We start from the raw sequence: 19,985 nt of genomic DNA, 5'->3' as shown, positions 1-19,985 counted from the left end.
AACCCAAATTGAACGGAGTTGGGTTTCCTTGCGTCGCAGTTGTCTTTGGGGGCAGCAGGGCACCATTGATGTGATGCTGCATGCGACACATCCAATGGGTAGCCTTGGCCTTACTAATACTAATGCACCATGCGAACGACATGTTTCCTCTGTTCAACATGCGCCAAATTCATCAAAAATGCCTACGCCCCAGGTGATGAATCTAGCAAAGGCTCAAGACAAAAGCAGGTTGGACTTTTTGTGTACATTTTTGTGTCCCAGTACAAGTTTTGCAGTTCAGCCGGAGGGACATACAAGGGCAAATGTTTGTAGACTGTTTAAGGTTCCATCTGACTTCTCTTTCTCCCTTCGGGATGGATAGCTGGCCTAATAGGTAAACTTTTGCTGTCCACGACAGCCAACCACAGAACAGCTTTTATTTTTCAAGATCCCTATAAGAAATGAAAGCTGCACTGTGATTGGTTGCTATGGGCAACAACCAGTTTTCACATATCTGTGAAGGGCCTCTACTTTGTGGTGTCCAGTTGCTCCCCAGCACAAGAGGCTGAGAGTAATGGCAGGAGTACAGTGCTCAGCCATCTAACTGCCCTCACTGAAGCGCCCCACACAACTCTCTGCCATCTCTCCCGTTAAACTGAATGACCCTCCAGTAGCGGCTCATCTACATAGCCACGCCCAGCCGTTGACTCTTTGGATTGTTAGCGCCAGTTAACCAATCAGCGCTCGGATGGGCGTTCCGTGCCGATGAGCTGCCGTGACGTAATGCATGTCGCTCTCACACCAGAGGCGGTGCGCGCCGCTCTTACAAATAGCGAATATTAGCCGTGTTCTAGGAGTTGTACTCAAGAGGTCCGGCGGCTGCAGGGTAAATAGATACAGCAGGAGCTTCAGCTGCACTACAGTGGCCAGACGCACAGTGATAGAGGGAGCTGCACTCTTATTACGTCATAGAGAGCTTCTAGAAGGAGCTAGACAGTGCTAATAAATACTCAGAGAGGCTGCATTACTGGAGAGGGGGCGCAATAGCCTGCTATAGGGACCAGTGATTTGTGACTTATCCTGTGACGTCATACTCTAGCTGCAGCCATGGCTAATGGTGAGTCCTGGGGCCGTGGGGTTTGTGTACAGGATGGGGTCCGGCTCCTCTCTGCCTAATCCATGATGGTTACAAGACTTTCTGCACTCCGTCCTTCTATGTACAAGTTGTTCTAGAAACTTCTGTCATCGCAGAAGGAAAGTGTTCTACTGCCGTGTAAAAGAGTAGCAGGGGATATAAACTCTCCACAGAATAGTGTTTAGTAGGCAACGATTATATATACTGTATATACAGTCCTGCTATAACATATATATATACACCGTACAGCTATATACTGTATACATATATGTACTGTTATATACTATATATACAATATACATACTGTAAGCTATTAAATATATATAATTTACATATTGTACTGCTATATACTATATGTACTGTTATATACTATATATACACTATACATACTGTTATATACTATGTATATGCTATACACCCATATAGTATACATACTGTGCTCTATATATACACTGTACTGCTATATACTATGCATACTGTGATGCTCAATACTGTATACACTATACATACCATACTACTATATATTATCTATATGCCTACATACTGTGCTGCTATATACTATACATGCTGTACTATTATATACAACACTGTACAACTATGTATGGTAGTATACATACTCAACTCCTATACTCTATATATACTGTACTGCTATACAATTATACATATTGTACCTGTATATACTATACATACTGTTCTCCTATAGTCTATATATACTGTACTCCTCTATACTAAGTAAACTGTATAGTTCTATACTCTATATACAATTCGTACCGTACTGCTATATATACGCTATACAATGTATGTAAAACTATACTGTATCCATATAATATATATACTTTACGCATACTTCTATATACTCTATGCACTGTACATTTTTCACTGCTATATGCTTTACATACTATACAGCTATATACTATACTGTGTCCATATAAAATATATACTTTACATATCCTTCTATATACACCATACATATTGCCCTACTATATACTACAGTGTATTCACACACTATATACTACTGCTATACATACTCTACTGCTATATACTTTACTGGGACCATATACTATATATACTTTTCCTGCTACACTGCTATATAATATAGTGGGTCCATATGCCATATATTCTATACTATGGTATACTATGTCTGTATACTATGTATTCTTTACATACTGTATTGCTATATAGAAGAGAAAAGTTTCAGCACTTCAGTCAATGGAAGCCGGCCATCACGCTATACTTCCGCTGTCAGCACAGCGGAAGTATCACGTGAATACGCGACCCCACTGCCGGCCGCGTCATGCCCTGTACTACGCATGCGGGTCGGTGTGTCAGGCGGGACGCGCACAGTGGATCCGGGAGGTGAGTATGGGGTCCTTGGGGGGACGGTGTGATGGACTCCGCTGCGATATTCCGCTGGTGGAGTCCGTCACGGCCGTGGGCATGAGCCCATACTCTACTGTGTCCATATACTATTTAGAATTTATACACTGCTATATACTATGTATATTCTTCACTTCCTCTTTCAAACACGCCATCATATCCCCACTGCTAAAGAAACCTACTCTTGACTCGACCTTTGCTGCCAACTACTGACCCATCTCAAATCTCCCCTTCATCTCCAAACTACTAGAACGCCTTGGTTACTCCCGCCTTATAAGCTATCTATCAGAAAACTCTCTTCTCAACCCCCTACAGTCCGGCTTCTGCCCCTACGCTCGACAGAAACCCTTACATAGGTGTCAAATGACCTCCTGATGGCCAAATCGAGGGGCGATTACTCCCTACTGATCCTCCTCGACCTCTCTGCAGCATTTGACACTGTTAACCACAAACTTCTCCTCAGTATGCTTCGCTGCATCGGCTTAAAGGACACTGCTCTCTCCTGGTTCTCCTACCTATCTGACCACTCATTTAGCGTCTCCTTTGCTGGCTCTACCTCCCCCCCTTCTTCCCCTTGCTGTTGGGGTCCCCCAGGGCTCAGTCCTCGGCCCCCTCCTTTCTTTAATCTACACAGCCCCTACTGGCCAAACCATTAGGATATTTGGCCTCCAATACCATCTCTACGCTGACGACATCCAGCTATACACCTCTTCCCGTGACATCTCTGCACCTTTACTCCAAAACATCACCAACTGTCTGTCCGCTGTCTCTAACACTATGTCCTCTCTCTACCTAAAACTAATCCTCTCAAAAACTGACCTACTGGCGTTTCTACCCTCTACTAACCGACCTCATCCTGACATCTCAGTGTGTGGCACCACCATAACTCCTAGACAACATGCCCGCTGCCATGGGGTTATATTCGACTCTGATCTCTCCTTTACCCCCTACATCTAATCTCTGGCCCGGACATGCGACCTGCATCTCAAGAACATCGCACGAACCCACCTTTTCTCACTGTGGACACGCTAAAAAACGCTTACTGTTGCCCTCATCCACTCCCGGATCGATTATTGCAACTAGCTGCTGATCAGCCTCCCCTGCACCAGACTCTACCCTCTCCAATCCATCCTGAATGCGGCAGCCAGGCTCATCTTCCTGTCCAGCCGCTACTCGGACGCCTCTGCCCTGTGCCGGTCATTGCATTGCCTGCTCATTAAATACAGAACTCAATTTAAATTTACTACCATCATCCATAAAGCTCTCCATAGCACCGCCCCGCCCTACATTGCCTTCCTCATCTCAATCCATCATCCAGCCCACGCCCTCTGCTCCATTAACAAAATCAGACTGAGTGCCCCTTTAAGTTGAACCTCTCATTCCCGCCTCAAAGACTTCTCCAGAACAGCACCAGTGCTCTGGAACGCGCTACCCAAAACTGGGCAATCCCTGACTTGCAAAACTTCAGGAGAGGTAGGTTTAACACTTAAATCCCCGGACTCAATGGGTCACTTACTTTTAGCTCATTAGCTTAGCTTATAGGGCTAGAAACAGGTTACAGATTCCCTTTAGGGCTTTCACACACGTGTGTTTTTTTAACGCTGTGTTAGTGCTACGTTTTTTTTTCATTTTGACAGAATTTTGACAGAATTTTGCTAGCGATATTCCGCCGCGGGGGAGGAGGGGGGAGCACTGACTGGTCTTCGTGGTGAGCCTATCTAATAGATAGGCTCACCGCGGAGATTCTCTGCTCGTGGACGTTGGGCTGCCCTTTCCATAGTTAGCCTATGGAAAGCGTTACCCGCAGCCTGGATTATCGCCGCTGATAACGCAGTGACAGATCACCCGTGGACAGGCAGCCTTAATCTTCATTAACGGAAGTTTTCTGACACAACAAGAGCAGACATATTAATAAATCTAAGACCTAAATACACTCCACTAACTGGGACGCCTAGTTTCTGTAAAAGATCCAAGGAGTCGCACACATAGGAGGGTTATGTCCATACAAATTCCCGTAAGACGTTATCATTATAAACACTAGGCTTTTGAATGTTGGAATCCACCCCAGATGTAATGGGTCTCCCCTTTAAAGGATGAAGTCTCTTATGTATCTTGGGGAGTGCATAGAAGGTTGGGACATCTCTATCAGGATTATTGACTATAGGGTGGGGCTCTTTATTTTTTAGGGGGAAACACGTTTGGACATATATATATATATATATATGATTGTTTTACTTCCTACTAGAGGATGCTGCTGTTAGAATAAGGGCATTATAGTGGAGAGTAGAGATGAGCGAGCAAATACTCGTTAAGGGACAATACTCGAGTAAGTATCATCCTTTTCGAGTACCTGCCTGCTTGTCAGAAAAGACTCGGGTGCCAGCAGGGGGGAACGGCGGGGACATCTCTCTCTCTCCCCCCTGCTTACTCCCGCAACCCACCGCTCACCGCCACCGGCACCCGAATCTTTTCTGATGAGCAGGCAGGTACTGGAGTATTGTCCCTTAACGAGTATATGCTCGCTCATCTCTAGTGGAGAGCCCTCAGTTAAACAAGGATGCTCTTCCCAGGGCGATCTGTTGTCCGGTAGGGTAAGTCTAGGTTGCGTGTAAGGATAGCTTCCTCTTAACACCTCTCATGCCTATGTACCCTATACTGGACAAGTGTATGGATTACTCTCTTAGAGATCAAGAGATATATCATGAGTATATGAATAATATGTGCCCGTTTGAAGACCCTCATAGTCTCAGTAAGTAAACCATTTACTCTATTTTTACATTGGCGATTACTATATATTGCTGGCCAGCGGAATTTGTAATGGCGGCTTTTTGAGTATCGGCTCCTACTGGATGTGCTGTGATAGTTTTGTCCTTCACCTGTCTTCTGCCCCTACCTTCTATTAAGCGTTATTTTTTAGTAGGTTTATATTTACATGGTTTGTTGCGTCGGAAGATTTGTGTTAATAAAGATTACGATGTGTATTGTTAAGAAGAGGTGATGGGTGGTGATGAAGACGTAGTGTGATCCTTTCATCTTATGGCATGCTTTGAGTTTGGTTTAGATACTATGTATACTATACTGCGTCTATATCCTGTAAGAAAATAGGGTGTCCTCAGCCCCCCAGCTGTGTACTGAACTTATTCCCTAGAGGTGCAGGGATGGGTAGTTATTCCTTGACCTCAATACCTAGGTGACCACCACGCTTTCTTCAGACGTATAACTTTAGCGTATGTTCACGGATCTTGTGCAGCTTAACATCATTCTATATCACAGCAAACCTCAGACCGGAGCCACACGTTTTTGTGGTTTTAATGCTGCTTATTTTTGTGGCAAAAAAAAAGCCCCGTCCAGACGTTAGCTGTAGGTCAGTAGGGATTTATGAACCACACTGCAAACAGTGTAGTTTTTTTTTTATTCATGGTGATTTTTTTAAACTGCTGGTTGTGTTTTTTTGGTCTGTGACATTTTTCAAAATCGCATTATGCTCTGGGTATGGCAGTTTTCTCTGATGTTTTCCAATAGGCTTCTCTCTAGGGCACTCAGGTCAAACAAAAGTGGCCCGCTGCCTCATTTTATGTGGCCCATAAGCTGTACATTGAACCTTAAAGGGGTTATCCAGGCAGTGGCCGCCGGGATACACCAGGCTTGGAGTAGAAGCACTGCTTTGACCCGTGTAGTGGCCGTCGCGTGTAATTGCAGGCGGAGCTCTCATTGAAATCGTGGGACCCCAGCTCAGACCCTAGGGTATCCTGGCGGGCACTGCTTGGAAAACTCCTTTAAAGGAATTCTACTCACCCCGCCTGCAGCTCTGTTCCAGCGGTGCAATGCAGAGTCTGTGACCGCTGATGTCTGCAATGCTGCATGGAAAAAAAACCTGCTGCATGTGCTATTTTTTCGCTTTTCTCATAACGTGAGTGCGATGTGATATTTCCCCTTGAAATCAATGGTAAACACTTAGGATCCTCTTTCGCTTGTGAGGATTGGAATTTCACAGCAGCATTAAAAATGCCTCGCATCCACGGGTAAAACGCATGTTGGCAAGCACGATATTGGGCAGGCTCGCTTGTGTGAATGTAGCCTTAGTGTTTGAAAACTACAACTCCCAGCAGTTCTTTTCAGGGCAAACACGGATATCTAGTTTCTCAACAACTGGAAAAGTGCAAGGTGCAGACCACTTGTCTTAAGTGCTTATATCAGTTCACTTGTTTGTGGCATGCCATTCATGCCAGGTTCCTGCAGCTGAAGCAAACCACTGGAAACGTCTGCTGGTTGCTGGCAGTGCCAGCCAACATCTGGCTGGAAGCTGGAGTGGCCATTCTTTTCCTTGGCAACACTCAGGAGAGATAATAAAAGTCCTTACGATGCAGTCTCTGGTTATCTTGGGCTCTTATCTTCGCTCTCATGAGTTCCTGGAATGTTTGCTGGCGGCGGGCAGCAGCTGTGCCTCTTTTTACTGCCAGTTGTGTTGTGTCCTGACTGTAAATTCATTATACGGGTCTCTGCCAAATTAGATGGAATAATTATGCCATTGTGGTTCTAAGCTGGTAAAGTGCGGCATCTATCAGAAGGTTGTACAGGGATGATTCTCTCGCTAGGAAACCCAAACATTCCTCAACAACTTTGTCATTTTTGTCTGGTTCTCTACAAAAATAGATCTGGATGATTTTATGAACAATTGTGAAAACTGTCTGAAAGAAATCCTATCTTTGCTGCCCATAGCAACCAATCAGAGAGCAGCTTTTATTTTTCAAGAGCACTTTGAGGAATGAAGACTACACTTGGATTTGTTTCTATAGGCAACAGAGACAGTTCTTGCTTTAGACACTTTCATAAATCTCCCCCCCATGTCTATTGAACTTTAACACCTATCAGCGAAGCAGACTGTACCCGTGATTTTGACATGCAACCGCCAACAAGCAGTGTGTCACAAGCATGTACTCACTTGAACAGCATGTGTTTATTGTTTGTGAATACTGGTGAAGAGGTTCATTTAACACATGACCTGCCATGTATATTACCCAGAGGACCATGGATGGCCTTATACGTCTCCTCACTCACCTTCTTGATGTAACCCCTCCTCACTCACAGTTGGATTTAACTCATGCCAGTTTTGAGCCCACATCTCTTTACCTTGGGAGTCATGTGGTATGCAGGCACCTCACGCTGCCACGCTGTAACATACATGTTATGTGCACTTACCCTGTAGTTTGGGTCCTGATTTGGTACTTGTTGAAGTTCTTATGGTTACAATAAATTGCTCACCTTGAATGTTTGCCTTGCGGATCTTTGAACAAAATCGATACTATAGTATGTGGCAACATGACATTGTTGCACACTTATGATTCAGAGGTTGGCATCCAGGAACACCCAAGGCCCACTCCAGTCACAACTATATACCTGTAGAATGACAAAATACTCAATTCTCAGAAACTAATTCAGTATGTCGTGAGTCGCAGACAACTCGCGTGGCATGCAGTGTAAAAATGTATGCTAGTATCACATGAGTTGCATAGAACTCATGAACAGAACACAAAATAGCAAATTTTTCATTCAATTAGAAAGGATCATTTGGTTTTTGAAGTTCTTACTCAATTTTTGTAATAAAACACTGTGGGCCCAAGAATTTTTTTTCTTTCTAGTATGGCAATCAATATATTAAACAATGTCAAAGGGTATTTCAGAATAAGTTTGGTGAAGGAAGTGTACCGACAAAGTCCTCCTATTCACCAGTTGTTGGAATAGTTTGACACTAATTAACGGAGTGTTACTTTCAACAAAATGGTGCAACGTGCTGCAGCTCTAATGCAATAATGAGGAAAATTGAAAGTTATTTTGGTAACCAATTAACTTTTAAAAATCTGTGGATGCCAACATAGCCAGACCTGACACCCACTTGATTTCTTCTTGTGGAGTTTACTGAAGGGTCGTGTTTAGAGCAATAAGCTGCAAACAATTGACACCCTTAAGATGTGATGTGGCGGGAGTTTGCTGCCACAACAATGTCACATTAGCAGATGTCGGTACTAGTGCAATATGTTTCCACTGGAACTATAGGTGGAGACATGGGTTTGCCAGGCTCAGTGACGGGAAACTCCCAGGGCACACCCCCATAAGCTCCTGTGGTAGACACACAGTACAGTGACCACTTTCCCCCATCAGTGGATGCTGAAATAGCAGCACATGTGCAGATGTAGCTGCGGGGATCTTACTGACAACTGGGGACATTAAACTTTAGCACCGGCTGCACGGATAACTTGACTGATGCCGCATGTCGCTTCCTCCTCCAGGGAGGAGGAAGCTCCCCGCCGGCTGCACATAAAACTTTTCTGGCATGACTCTTACCCCACTTATGCCGCAAAGACCCACAGGCCAACATTGATGGAGCTCTCCGCCGGGTGCACAGAGCAAGCTTATGTATGCTCCCTGACGGTGATGGGGGTCCAGAGGCCGCTAAGGGCAGAGCAATCTGGCGACACAGGAAGGAACTTTCCAAGTGAGGGGGCAAAACACAGGCTGTCAGTCCTTGTGAGGGCCGCCCACCATAGCGCCCAGGGAGTGCTGATCACAGCTGAGGTGCTATGTGGGCATTCCCTGTCACTCATCCCAGACAGCCCATGTGTCCACCCATTGTTTCCGGTGGTGACATAATGCACTAGTACAGATGTCTGCCAATATGCAGACTCGCAAAGGGCTTCTGTCCACGGGTGGGTTGGACCCCGAGTTCGACCCGGTGAGCCATGCGTACCTCCTGTCCATAGCATGCGTGCCGGAGCGCAGGCAAGTACATTCACAGCACAGAGAAGAAGATGCCATCCAGTGTCTTCTCTGTGATGCCGGTGTGCCCGCCTGTGCTCCAGCACACATGCGCAGTACAGAGGATGTTGCGCCGTCGCTAGGCGATTACACTGCTCCTGCGACCATTCTGCAATCATGACTGCAGAATGGCTGGGGGACGGACAGCTTCCATTGACTTCAATGGAAGCCATCAGTGCGTAGCCCGCACAAAATTGCAGCATGCTGCGATTTCTTCTCCACGAGCAGAAATTCTCAATCGATTTCCGCTCATGGGCAAGAAATTGCGTTTTTACATTGCATGCTATGGGCTGGATTTGATGCGGAATCCCACACTGGACTCTAAAATGTAAATCTATGTTTTTGGAAAGTGTGAGGAAACCATAGACTCCTTTTAACTGATGTCTAACTCGTCATCAGATTCTGCAACCTGCTTGTCTCAAGGTCTTGCACAAGTTGCACAAGTTGCACAAATCTGGTTCAGTTCTTCACCCTTCAAACACATTGCTGTGGAAGACATTCCCAGTCATTTAAAAACCAGTTTAATAAAAAAATTGGAGGTTGAGATCATGTATGGGCTGAGCCACCTATGTAAAGTGCACATGTGACCATGGTCAGCAGGGGGTGAGGTCTCAGCTGTTATAAAGTCAGACAATTTTTTAATAAAAATCAATAAGTTATTTTTTTTAGAGATGAGTGAGCATAATCGCTAAGGACAAATACTCAAGCGAGTAGTGTCCTTTTCAAGTACCTGTCTGTTCGTGAGAAAAGATTCGGCTGCCGGTGGGGGTGAGCGGTGTGTTGCCGGAGTAAGCAGGAGAGAGCGCGGGGGAGGGGGGGTGTGAGACAGAGATCTCCCCCCGTTACCCCCTGCTCTCCCCCGCCGGCACCCAAATCTTTTCTCATGAGCGGGCAGGTACTCGAAAAGGACAATACTCGCTCGAGTATTTGTCCTTAGCGAGTATGCTCGCTCATCTCTAAAAAAATAACTGATTAATTTTTATTAAAAAATTGTCTGACTTTATTACAGCCTCGCCCCTTGGTCACATGTGCACTTTACATAGGTGGCTCAGCCTATACTTGTTCTTAACCCTCCTCTGCCCTAACTTTGAATGGAGCATATCAGAGCATTTGGCAGCTTTGTGCAATAGATCTTGTGCTATACAAATACATGGGCCAAGCCATGGCTGCAGCAAAGTTTTTATAGTAAAGTAAGCAGAGAGTTTATTCAAAATAAATGAGTTATTATACCATACCATGGTGAACCCCTTAGGCCTCATGTCCACTAGCTAAATGGAATTGCGGAATCCGCAGCGGATTTTGCCCATAAGGAATGATTGGCCATCCGCGGTCCATTAAATTGATTTTTGCACCCGCGGATGGCATTTTAAAAGAATTGCATTTTTCACGCGCGGCAGAAAAAACGCGGCATGATCCATTTTGCCGAGGATCGCCAACATTGCTATCACATTGATAGCAATGTGTGAGGATATCTGCATGCAAAAAAATACCATTTAAAGCAAATCCGCGTGGAATCCGCCGCAGAAATCTGCGGCAGATTCTGCGCGGATTGTATTTTTCTAGTGCACATGAGGCCTTAAAGAATATCAGTGTTTTGGAGAGCAGTTCCCATCTAATGTGTACAGTGCAGGTATATGAGTATTTGGTGACTGATACATTCTATTCACCCCATCCTCACTCAGCTTCTGTTTGTGATGCCCCATTTCAGTCATATAAAGCACACTAACATTTCACATCTTCTTTCCTTGTAGAGATGAGGCAAACAATGACTAAGTTTTGGGAAGAGCATTCACGAAATGCAAGCCTAGAAGAGATGATGCTTGACTCAGGTGCTCATCTCCTATCCAAAGAAGAGACAGAGGAGATTGTCTTGTTGCTGCCATGCTTGGATGGATTAAATGTCTTGGAGCTTGGGGCTGGGATAGGGTAAGAGGCACAAACCGTTTTCAGTGTAATGGCCCTTTTACATGGGACGATCTTTGAGAAGCGTTCAGATTCCCACGTTCCCATGGAAATCTAAATGATAATCATCCCATGTAAATGCATTGTTACGTCCACCAGGACACCCTGGAACCCAAAATCTTCATGCAAACCACGCACTATAAGCACTACAAACGGAACTCGCAAACAGACGTAAATCATGACTGACAAATGCTCAAAACACTCGCCAGCATACTTGCACACATAGCCAGATGGAATAACTTTAGCATGTACGAGGTATTAGTTTGTATTTTGGCCAAGATGCTTAAGCCCACGAGCCCACTTCAAGGGTCCTCGTCTTCCGGAACTCTACACTCACAAGACCACTTTCCCCAGGAGTCCTGCCTGCAAGTGGGGCAATCGTCCCAATAGGCACGGCCCCTCGCTGGAATCTAGGGACCTAACTCGCCCACTGATGGTAAACAATCCAAAGCAGGATGGGACACTGTTCACACCCACACACCAGGGATTGCATGCAACACAGAACAAGACTGTTCTGGACATACGACATATCTGGCCACCAGCACAGACCCAATAGAATACATGACTGTTCACACACATGTCCGGCCACCCGCACAGACATACCCAACACATCATGCCTGAAAGCCAAACGCCAGGGTGTAGGAAAACTGGCATCCTATAGCAGAGGGGCTGGTATATATTACAGCAGACCAGTGGGGATTGGCTGACTGGAGAATCCACACTCAGCGAGCTCAATTATCCCACACCTGTGAAGCTGTGCTGCCGGAAACCTGTAAAATAACAGGTCCCAGCAGCACAACCTAACACGCATGCAGCGGCTGAACGAGAATCTGCATACAGAAAACTGAACAACGTGTCGTTCAGTATAAACAGCAGTTGTTCACTTGTTCAATGACTATTCAATGACTGTCTGCTTACTGTGAATGGAGGCGGGTGAGGAGAGAACACTCTCCGGCCACTCCATCACCATGCCGGCAGCGCTTTAAGCAATGCTAGCGATACTTGCTCCTATGTAAAAGCACAGGAGCAAGCATCACTTGGATGAGCTGTTGGGCATCATTTGCCTGACAGCTTGTCCCATGTAAAAGAACTATTAGTCTGGCCATACACATACATAGTTGTTTGGACACATATATATTCAAGGGTGCATGTATGCTCAGTGGATTGAGGGAAATTAACCTCTGCCAAACACCTCTAGTGACAGCTTATCTGTCTTGGGAACGAAAGGATTAGGCATGTTAAAATTCAGCCATGCAATTCTTCTTTCTTCCAAGAAATTTGGGAGGCCTCCATTTGTGGTCAGCCAAAATTAATGAGTTTGGACAATGTTCATCTAATGCGTGTAGCCCCCTTTAGTGTCTGTCATTTAAATAGTGAATGTAGGATAGCCTTTCTTTAGTTCTGAGTGATGGCTGCCATTTCCCATTATTGGCTGGTGAGAAAATTAATTTCCTATGCAAAGCTTTTCATTTACCCTAATATTTGGCCCAGTCGTTATACAGGACACCTGGCCGAGTTGGCAAGCCAAGTTACTGCGGTGGACTTCATGCAGAACTTCATTGCCAAAAATCGTGAAAAAAATGGTTATCGAAGAAACATTACTTTTCTGCAAGCTGATGTCACTCTTCTGGACCTACCCAATGATCGGTGAGTTGTGACATGAGACTAACACAGCATCATGTAACTGATGAACATTCAAGAATCATGTGATAAACCTATTCTCATTCTCCTCAGTTATGACTTCATCTTCTCAAATTGGCTCTTCATGTACCTGACTGATGAAGAAATAGTAGCTTTGACTCAAAAGATGTTGGGATGGCTTAGACCTGGTAGCTATCTCTTCTTCAGAGAGTCTTGCTTTTATCCATCAGGTAAGTACAGTAATGTTTTAGGATTCGTTACTGTTGAGTACTATTGTCACCTGTATCCTGCTTCAAGCTAGCCACAGATAACTAGGTGTCATACAGACCTTGACTGCCCATGCTTACAGAAAGGAAGTGATTACTTAAATCGCCAACTAGATAGGGTTGTTAATCTCCTAAACTATAATTAGCATTTTAAGTTATCATTTCCCAGTTATCTGCAGTACAGTCAAACTATTTCTACCCAACTTTCTTGATGCTTATTTGCCAGAATATCAGAGGCACATAGCTTGCAGTTTCTTGGCCCCAATGCTACGTCTGTAACAGGCAAGGATAATACACAAGATGATGTCACAAACACATTCATGTCACAGTATGGATAATAACCAGTGTCAAGTCTAATACACATAATAAACATTGTGATATGTGGGAGTGCAGTATCAGAATGGCTTGCAGAGGGTGTTAGTAAGGCATTCTGGCTGCTGTGGGTGTGACAGGAAGCAATACAAAAGAGCCAGTTCCCGCCAGACCCAGGGGAAAGAAAGGTGGCTGCTAGCCAGAAGAGAGGCGGTCAGAAGAGCCGGGTTAGGGACTCAGAGCCTGAGGTCAGGAGCGGACCAGTGTGGGACCTGTCACTCAGTCTGAAAGAGGAGGGCACCCTCTAGATGCCCCAGGTGGGGGTTAGTGACAGGGACCCTGTGGGTTGTGTACCCAGGACATTACATCTGAACTGTGTTGTATGCTGTGCTCCTATATTGCTGTGCTATGAAATAAAGACGGGCAGGCGCCAGATTTAAAGAAAGTGAAGTCTCCTGGAGCCTTTTATACATATGTGGTGCCCATTCTAGTCTGAGAGGTGGGCGATCCACAAGTGAGAGATGCCAGGCGAATAACCCCCTGCCACAGCTAATGAATGTGTGCAGTGATGTCACTGCGCAGAGCTGTTCAGTACAACATCCTAATACCAGGATAATACACACATTGATGTCACAGAACAGGGATAATTAAACCCTTCTTGCTCTGAGCAGTAATATACCCTAGTGAGTGGCTCGTTATGGCACAGTGATGGTACAGGCAAAAGAGCTATGACCACCCCATCACTTGCTGGAGTTAACCTTATTATATATGTCACCCTGCTCTAATGGTCAGGATCGGCAATAACTACAATGCCAGCTGTTTAACTTCTTAGATGCTGTAGTCAATATTGGCTGAGGCACCTAAATGGTTTTATAGAGGCAACAAGCTTCCCCTGTAATCTCATCAGCAACTCCTATATTGATCATGAGTTATTAGTGAGTTGCCATGGCCACTAGGTCTCATATGCCCTGCCAAAGTAGAACCTAATACGGTAGACTGCCTCTCAGTGTAACACTGATATACTATACAGTGCAATACAGAGGTATTACAGCATATTATAGAAGCTATTCAGAAGATTGCAAGATCAAGTGCCAACAATGTCAGAATTTCAGTTTTTTCTATATGCTCCCCATTCATTTTCCCAAAATGGTGTCATTGAAACATATACCTTGTCCTGCAAAAAAATACATTCACAAAGCTATGCCATAATAAAAGCAAAAAAAGTTACGGTTTTAGGAATGCAGCGATGAAAATAGAAAAAAATTGTCGGATCCTTAAAGGGGTTGTCCCGCGAAACAAAGTTGGGGTATACACTTCTGTATGGCCATATTAATGCACTTTGTAATGTACATTGTGCATTAATTATGAGCCATACAGAAGTTATTCACTTACCTGTTCCGTTGCTAGCGTCCTCGTCTCCATGGTGCCGTCTAATTTTCAGCGTCTAATCGCCCGATTAGACGCGCTTGCGCAGTCCGGTCTTCTCCATGTTGAATGGGGCTGCTCGTGCTGGACAGCTGCTCCTCGTAGCTCCGCCCCGTCACGTGTGCCGATTCCAGCCAATCAGGAAGCTGGAATCGGCAATGGACCGCACAGAAGACCTGCGGTCCACCGAGGGTGAAGATCCCGGCGGCCATCTTCGCAAGGTAAGTAAGAAGTCACCGGAGCGCGGGGATTCGGGTAAGTACTATCCGTTTTTTTTTTCAACACATGCAACGGGTTTGTTTCGCGCCGAACGGGGGGGCTATTGAAAAAAAAAACCGTTTCGGCGCGGGACAACCCCTTTAAAGGGCTTCTGTCATTAAAAATAAAAAATGGTATACTTCCCTCCATATGGCTCCCCAGGCAGCCTGCTTCCTCTTCTCCTACCCGATCTTCTGGATCCTCTTCCCACTTGGGTCACGTGATTTTTCTTGATCCGGTGAGGTAGCATACATGTGCTACCTTCTGCTTTCTGCTGGTCAATGTATGCTTTGTCACTAGTAGCAGCCTGCAATATTGCGCATGCGTGAGACTTCAGAGCGAGCGCGCATGTGCGAGACTTTGGCACGAGCGAGTTCATCAGGAGCGCACACGGGCTAGACCGAGATCTAGCCATCACAGCGCCCAATAGAAATGTATCCCTGACATTGTTGTCAGGCAGAATACATTTCTATTAGCCAATAGACAAAACAAAGCTTGTCCTGCTACCCGCCTAAATGTGTGTGTGTGTGTGTGTGTGCGTATATAAAATATGTGTGTACAAAAAAAAATCTTGCGTGTGCCGTACACAGCTGCGCACAAAGCCGCGCACCCACGTACGTGCACAAACACGCGTGAATGCTGCTCTGTTCAGCAGTGATTTCAATGGGGCCGCGGCTGCAGCCAGCGGTACCATTGAAAGCAATAGGATGCCGGCAACCCTTGCATTGATTTTTCAGGGAAGAGCTTGAAATATAACCCTTCCCTGAAAATTATCCATGTCACAGTGTTCAATGACAAGGGGACTCCTTGCGGGAAGTAAAGAATCCCATGCCAGAGCTGTGACAACTGTGGCAGAAGATTTCTTTATCCCTGCGGGGAGTAAAGAATTCTCTTGAATTCTATAAATGGCCAGGTGCTTCTTGTGATTGGCTGAGTGCTGTGACCAATCACAGGCAGCACTCAGCTGTCATTCAATGAATGGCTTAGAGCTGCTCGTGATTGGCTGAGCTTTAGCCAATCAGATACAGCCCTCTCAGCAGACAGGGATTTTAAATCCCCGCCTGCTGAAAGAGCTTTAGAGCAGTGCAGGGAGAAGACAGGCTAGACGCGCCTGAGCCCCGACAGCTGAGGAGAGGTGAGTATAATTTTCTTTCATCTTTAACACATTCTAGGGATGATTTTAAGCCCTTCCCCGAAAATCCCTACAGGGCTTGCCAGAAGCCCATTGCTTTCAATGGGACTGCAGACGTGCCGATCCCATTGAAAGCAATGGAAGAACATTGCAATCCTCTGCCACAGCTGTGACAGTTGTAGCAGGGGATTCTTTACTCCCCGCAGGGAGTCCCCTTGGCACTGATCACTGATTGGTGTGGTATATTGACGCACATCACGGATTTATGATGCACGCATGTCCTCTGTTTTGCAGGTACGTGTATTTGCACGCCTGTAAAGCACGGACATGTGAACACACCATAGGGAACCAGTGGTTCTAATAGGCGGTGTTTTTGTGCGCACGTGTATATATATATATATATATACATATGAACATTGTTATGCCTGCTCAAATGTGTATGTGTGTGTGTATGTGTATATATATATATATATATATATATATATGTTATATAATGTGTGTGTGTGTGCATCTATCTATATCTATCTATGTCTATTTATTTCTAACTATCTCTCTGAATGTATCTAGCTATCTCTCTATATCTATTTATATCTATCTTTCTCTCTCTATATATATATATATCTACATCTTTCTCTCTTTGCGTCTATTTCTCTGTATCTATCTATATATCAATATCTATCTACATCTATCTATGCATCTGCATCTTTTTCTTTCTCTCTCTCTCTCTCTGTATCTATCTCTATCGGTTTACCCATCTATCTCTCTATCTATCTGCATCTATTTATATCTATCTATCTCTCTGTATCTATCTACCCATCTATTTATATAATCTATCTATTTATATTTATATATCTACATCTATCCCTCTGCATCTATTTATATCTGTCTATTTATATCTATCTCTCAATCTATCTCTATCTATCTATGCCTCTATATCTATTTATATCTATCTGTATCTATTTCTTTCCATCTACCCATCTATTTAAATAAGCTATCTATTTATATCTATCTATTTATCTATCTACATCTATCTATCCTTCCTGTATCTATTTATCTATCTATCTCTATCTATCTATCTATCTCTCTGTATCTATCCATATCTAGCTTTCTATTTATCTATATCTATGTAAGCCTCTGTATCTATTTATATCTATCTTTCAGCATCTATCTCTGGCTACCTACCCATCTATTTATATAATCTATCTATTTCTATCTATCTCTCTATAGCTATATTTCTTTCTATTTATATCTATCTATCTGTATCTATCTATTGTCTAACTATTTCTAACTATCTGTATCTATCTATCTTTCTGAATTTATCTATCTATATTTTTCTACTTATATCTATCTATCTACATCTATTTCTCTTTGTATCTATTAATCTATTTTTCTATCTATTTATATCTATCTATCAACCTCTATCTATCTATCTATCTTTTTCCATCTATCTATCTACCTGTAGCTAGATCTATCTATTTATCTATCTATATCTATCTACATCTATTTCTCTTTGTATCTATCTAAATCTATATCTAGTAATCTATTTTTCTATCTATCTATCAACCTGTATTTTTCTATCTATCTATCTTTTTCCATCTATCTATCTACCTATAGCTATATCTACATCTATTTATATCTATCTCTCTATCTATATATTTTTTATCTATTTATCTATCTCTCTGTATCTATTTATATCTATCTACATCTTTCTCTTTGCATCTTTTTCTCTATATATCTATCTATAGCTATCTACATCTATCTATGCATCAGCATCTTTTTGTGTGTCTCTCTCTCTCTGTATCTAGCTTTGTCTACCCATCTATTTATATAATCTATTTATTTATATCTACCTATCTATCCCTCTGCATCTATTTATATCTATCTCTATCTACCCATCTATTTATATAATCTGTCTATTTATGTCTATCTATATCTATCTATTTATATTTATCTATCTATATCTATCCCTCCGTATCTATTTATATCTATCTATCTCTCTATCCCTCTTTATCTATTTATATCTATCTATCTCTCTATTTTTGTATCTATTTATATAATCAATCTATTTAGATCTATCTATCTACCTCTATCTATTTATATCTATCTATCTATCTATCTATCTATCTAGCTATCTATCTACATCTTTCTATCCCTCCTGTATCTGTTTGTCTTTTTCTATTTATCTCTCTGTATCTATCTATATCTGCTATCTATTTATCTATATATATGTATATCTCTGTGTGTCTATGACTACCTACTAGGGATGAGCGAACGTGTCCGTTACGGACACATCCGCACCCGGACACCGGCTTTGCCGAACACTGCAGTGTTCGCGCGTAAGTGTCCGGGTGCCGCCGGGGGCGGGGAGATGCGCGGCGGCAGTAGCGGGGAACAGGGGGGAGCCCTCTCTCTCTCCCTCTCCCCCCCACTCCCCGCCGCACCCCCCCGCGCTGCCACGGCGGCCCCCGAACTTTTTCGCCCGAACACTGAAGTGTTCGCAAAGTTCGGTGTTCGGGCGAAAAAGGGGCGGAGCCGAACGTGTTCGCTCATCTCTACTACCTACCCATCTATTTATATAATCTGTCTATTTATATTTATCTATCTCTCTGTATCTATCTCTATCTACCCATCTATTTATATAATATATCTGTTTATATCTATCTATCTATCTTTATCTATATCTATCTATGCCTCTGTATCTATTTATATCTATCTCTATGTATCTAAATCTATCTGCCCATCTATTTATCTCTCTCTCTCTCTCTCTCTGTATCTATCCATATCTATCTATCTATGCCTCTTTATCTATTTATATCTATCTCTATGCATCTATTTCTATCTACCCATCTATTTATATAATCTATCTATTTATCTCTCTCTCTCTCTCTGTATCTATCCATATCTATCTATACCTCTGTATCTATTTATATCTATCTCTCTGCATCTATATCTATTTATATATTCTATCTACCTCTATCTTCTTCTATCTATCTACATCTATCCCTCTATATCTATTTATATCTATATCTATCTATTTCTATCTATCTATGCTTCTGTATGTATTTATATCTATCTCTCTGTATCTATCTATATCTATCCATCTATTTATATAATCTATCTTTTTATATCTATCTATCTATCTACATCTATCTATCCCTCTGTATCTATTTATATATCTATTTACCTCTATCTATTTATGCCTCTGTATCTCTCTGTATCTACCCATCTATTTATATAATCTATCTATTTATATCCATCTATCTATCTTTATCTATCTACATCTATTCCTCTTTATCTATTTATACATGTCTATTTATATCTCTATTTATCTACATCTATCGATCTACTTATATCTATCTGCATCTTTCTCTTTGTAGCTATCTATTTCTCTGTATGTATGTATCTATCTTCCCCTATTTATCTATCTATCTATCTATCTTTATCTATCTATCTGTATCTATTTATATCTATCTATTTATAACTATATCTTAGTATCTCTCTGTATCTATCTATCTGTATATCTCTATATATCTCTATCTATCTGTATCTAAATATTTTTAAATCTATCTATCCATTTATCGTATCATCTATCTATTTATCTGTATATCTCTATCTATATATCTCTATCTATCTGTATCTATATATTTATAAAACTATCTGTCTATCTGTATCTATCTATCCATTT

The 19,985-nt window shown here is 42.9% G+C and overlaps 1 protein-coding gene across 3 annotated transcripts in view; it reads left to right on the top strand.

Annotated features, from left to right (window-relative positions):
* The first annotated feature begins 794 nt into the window (after positions 1-794).
* LOC136581636 (uncharacterized) overlaps positions 795-19,985 on the top strand; it is a 43,920-nt gene continuing 24,729 nt past the window's right edge. For 2 of the 3 annotated variants that reach the window (XM_066582254.1, XM_066582253.1), the window contains exons 1-4: positions 876-1,096; positions 11,056-11,230; positions 12,758-12,913; positions 13,001-13,137. In XM_066582254.1, the coding sequence (XP_066438351.1) occupies positions 1,087-1,096; positions 11,056-11,230; positions 12,758-12,913; positions 13,001-13,137 (478 nt within the window). In that variant the 5' untranslated portion in view covers positions 876-1,086. The other variant, XM_066582255.1, reaches the window with a different exon arrangement.

The sequence above is a fragment of the Eleutherodactylus coqui genome, chromosome 11, assembly GCF_035609145.1.
Source record: "Eleutherodactylus coqui strain aEleCoq1 chromosome 11, aEleCoq1.hap1, whole genome shotgun sequence".
Classification (NCBI taxonomy): Eukaryota; Metazoa; Chordata; class Amphibia; order Anura; family Eleutherodactylidae; genus Eleutherodactylus; species Eleutherodactylus coqui.
This window is presented reverse-complemented; position numbering and strand designations above follow the sequence as displayed.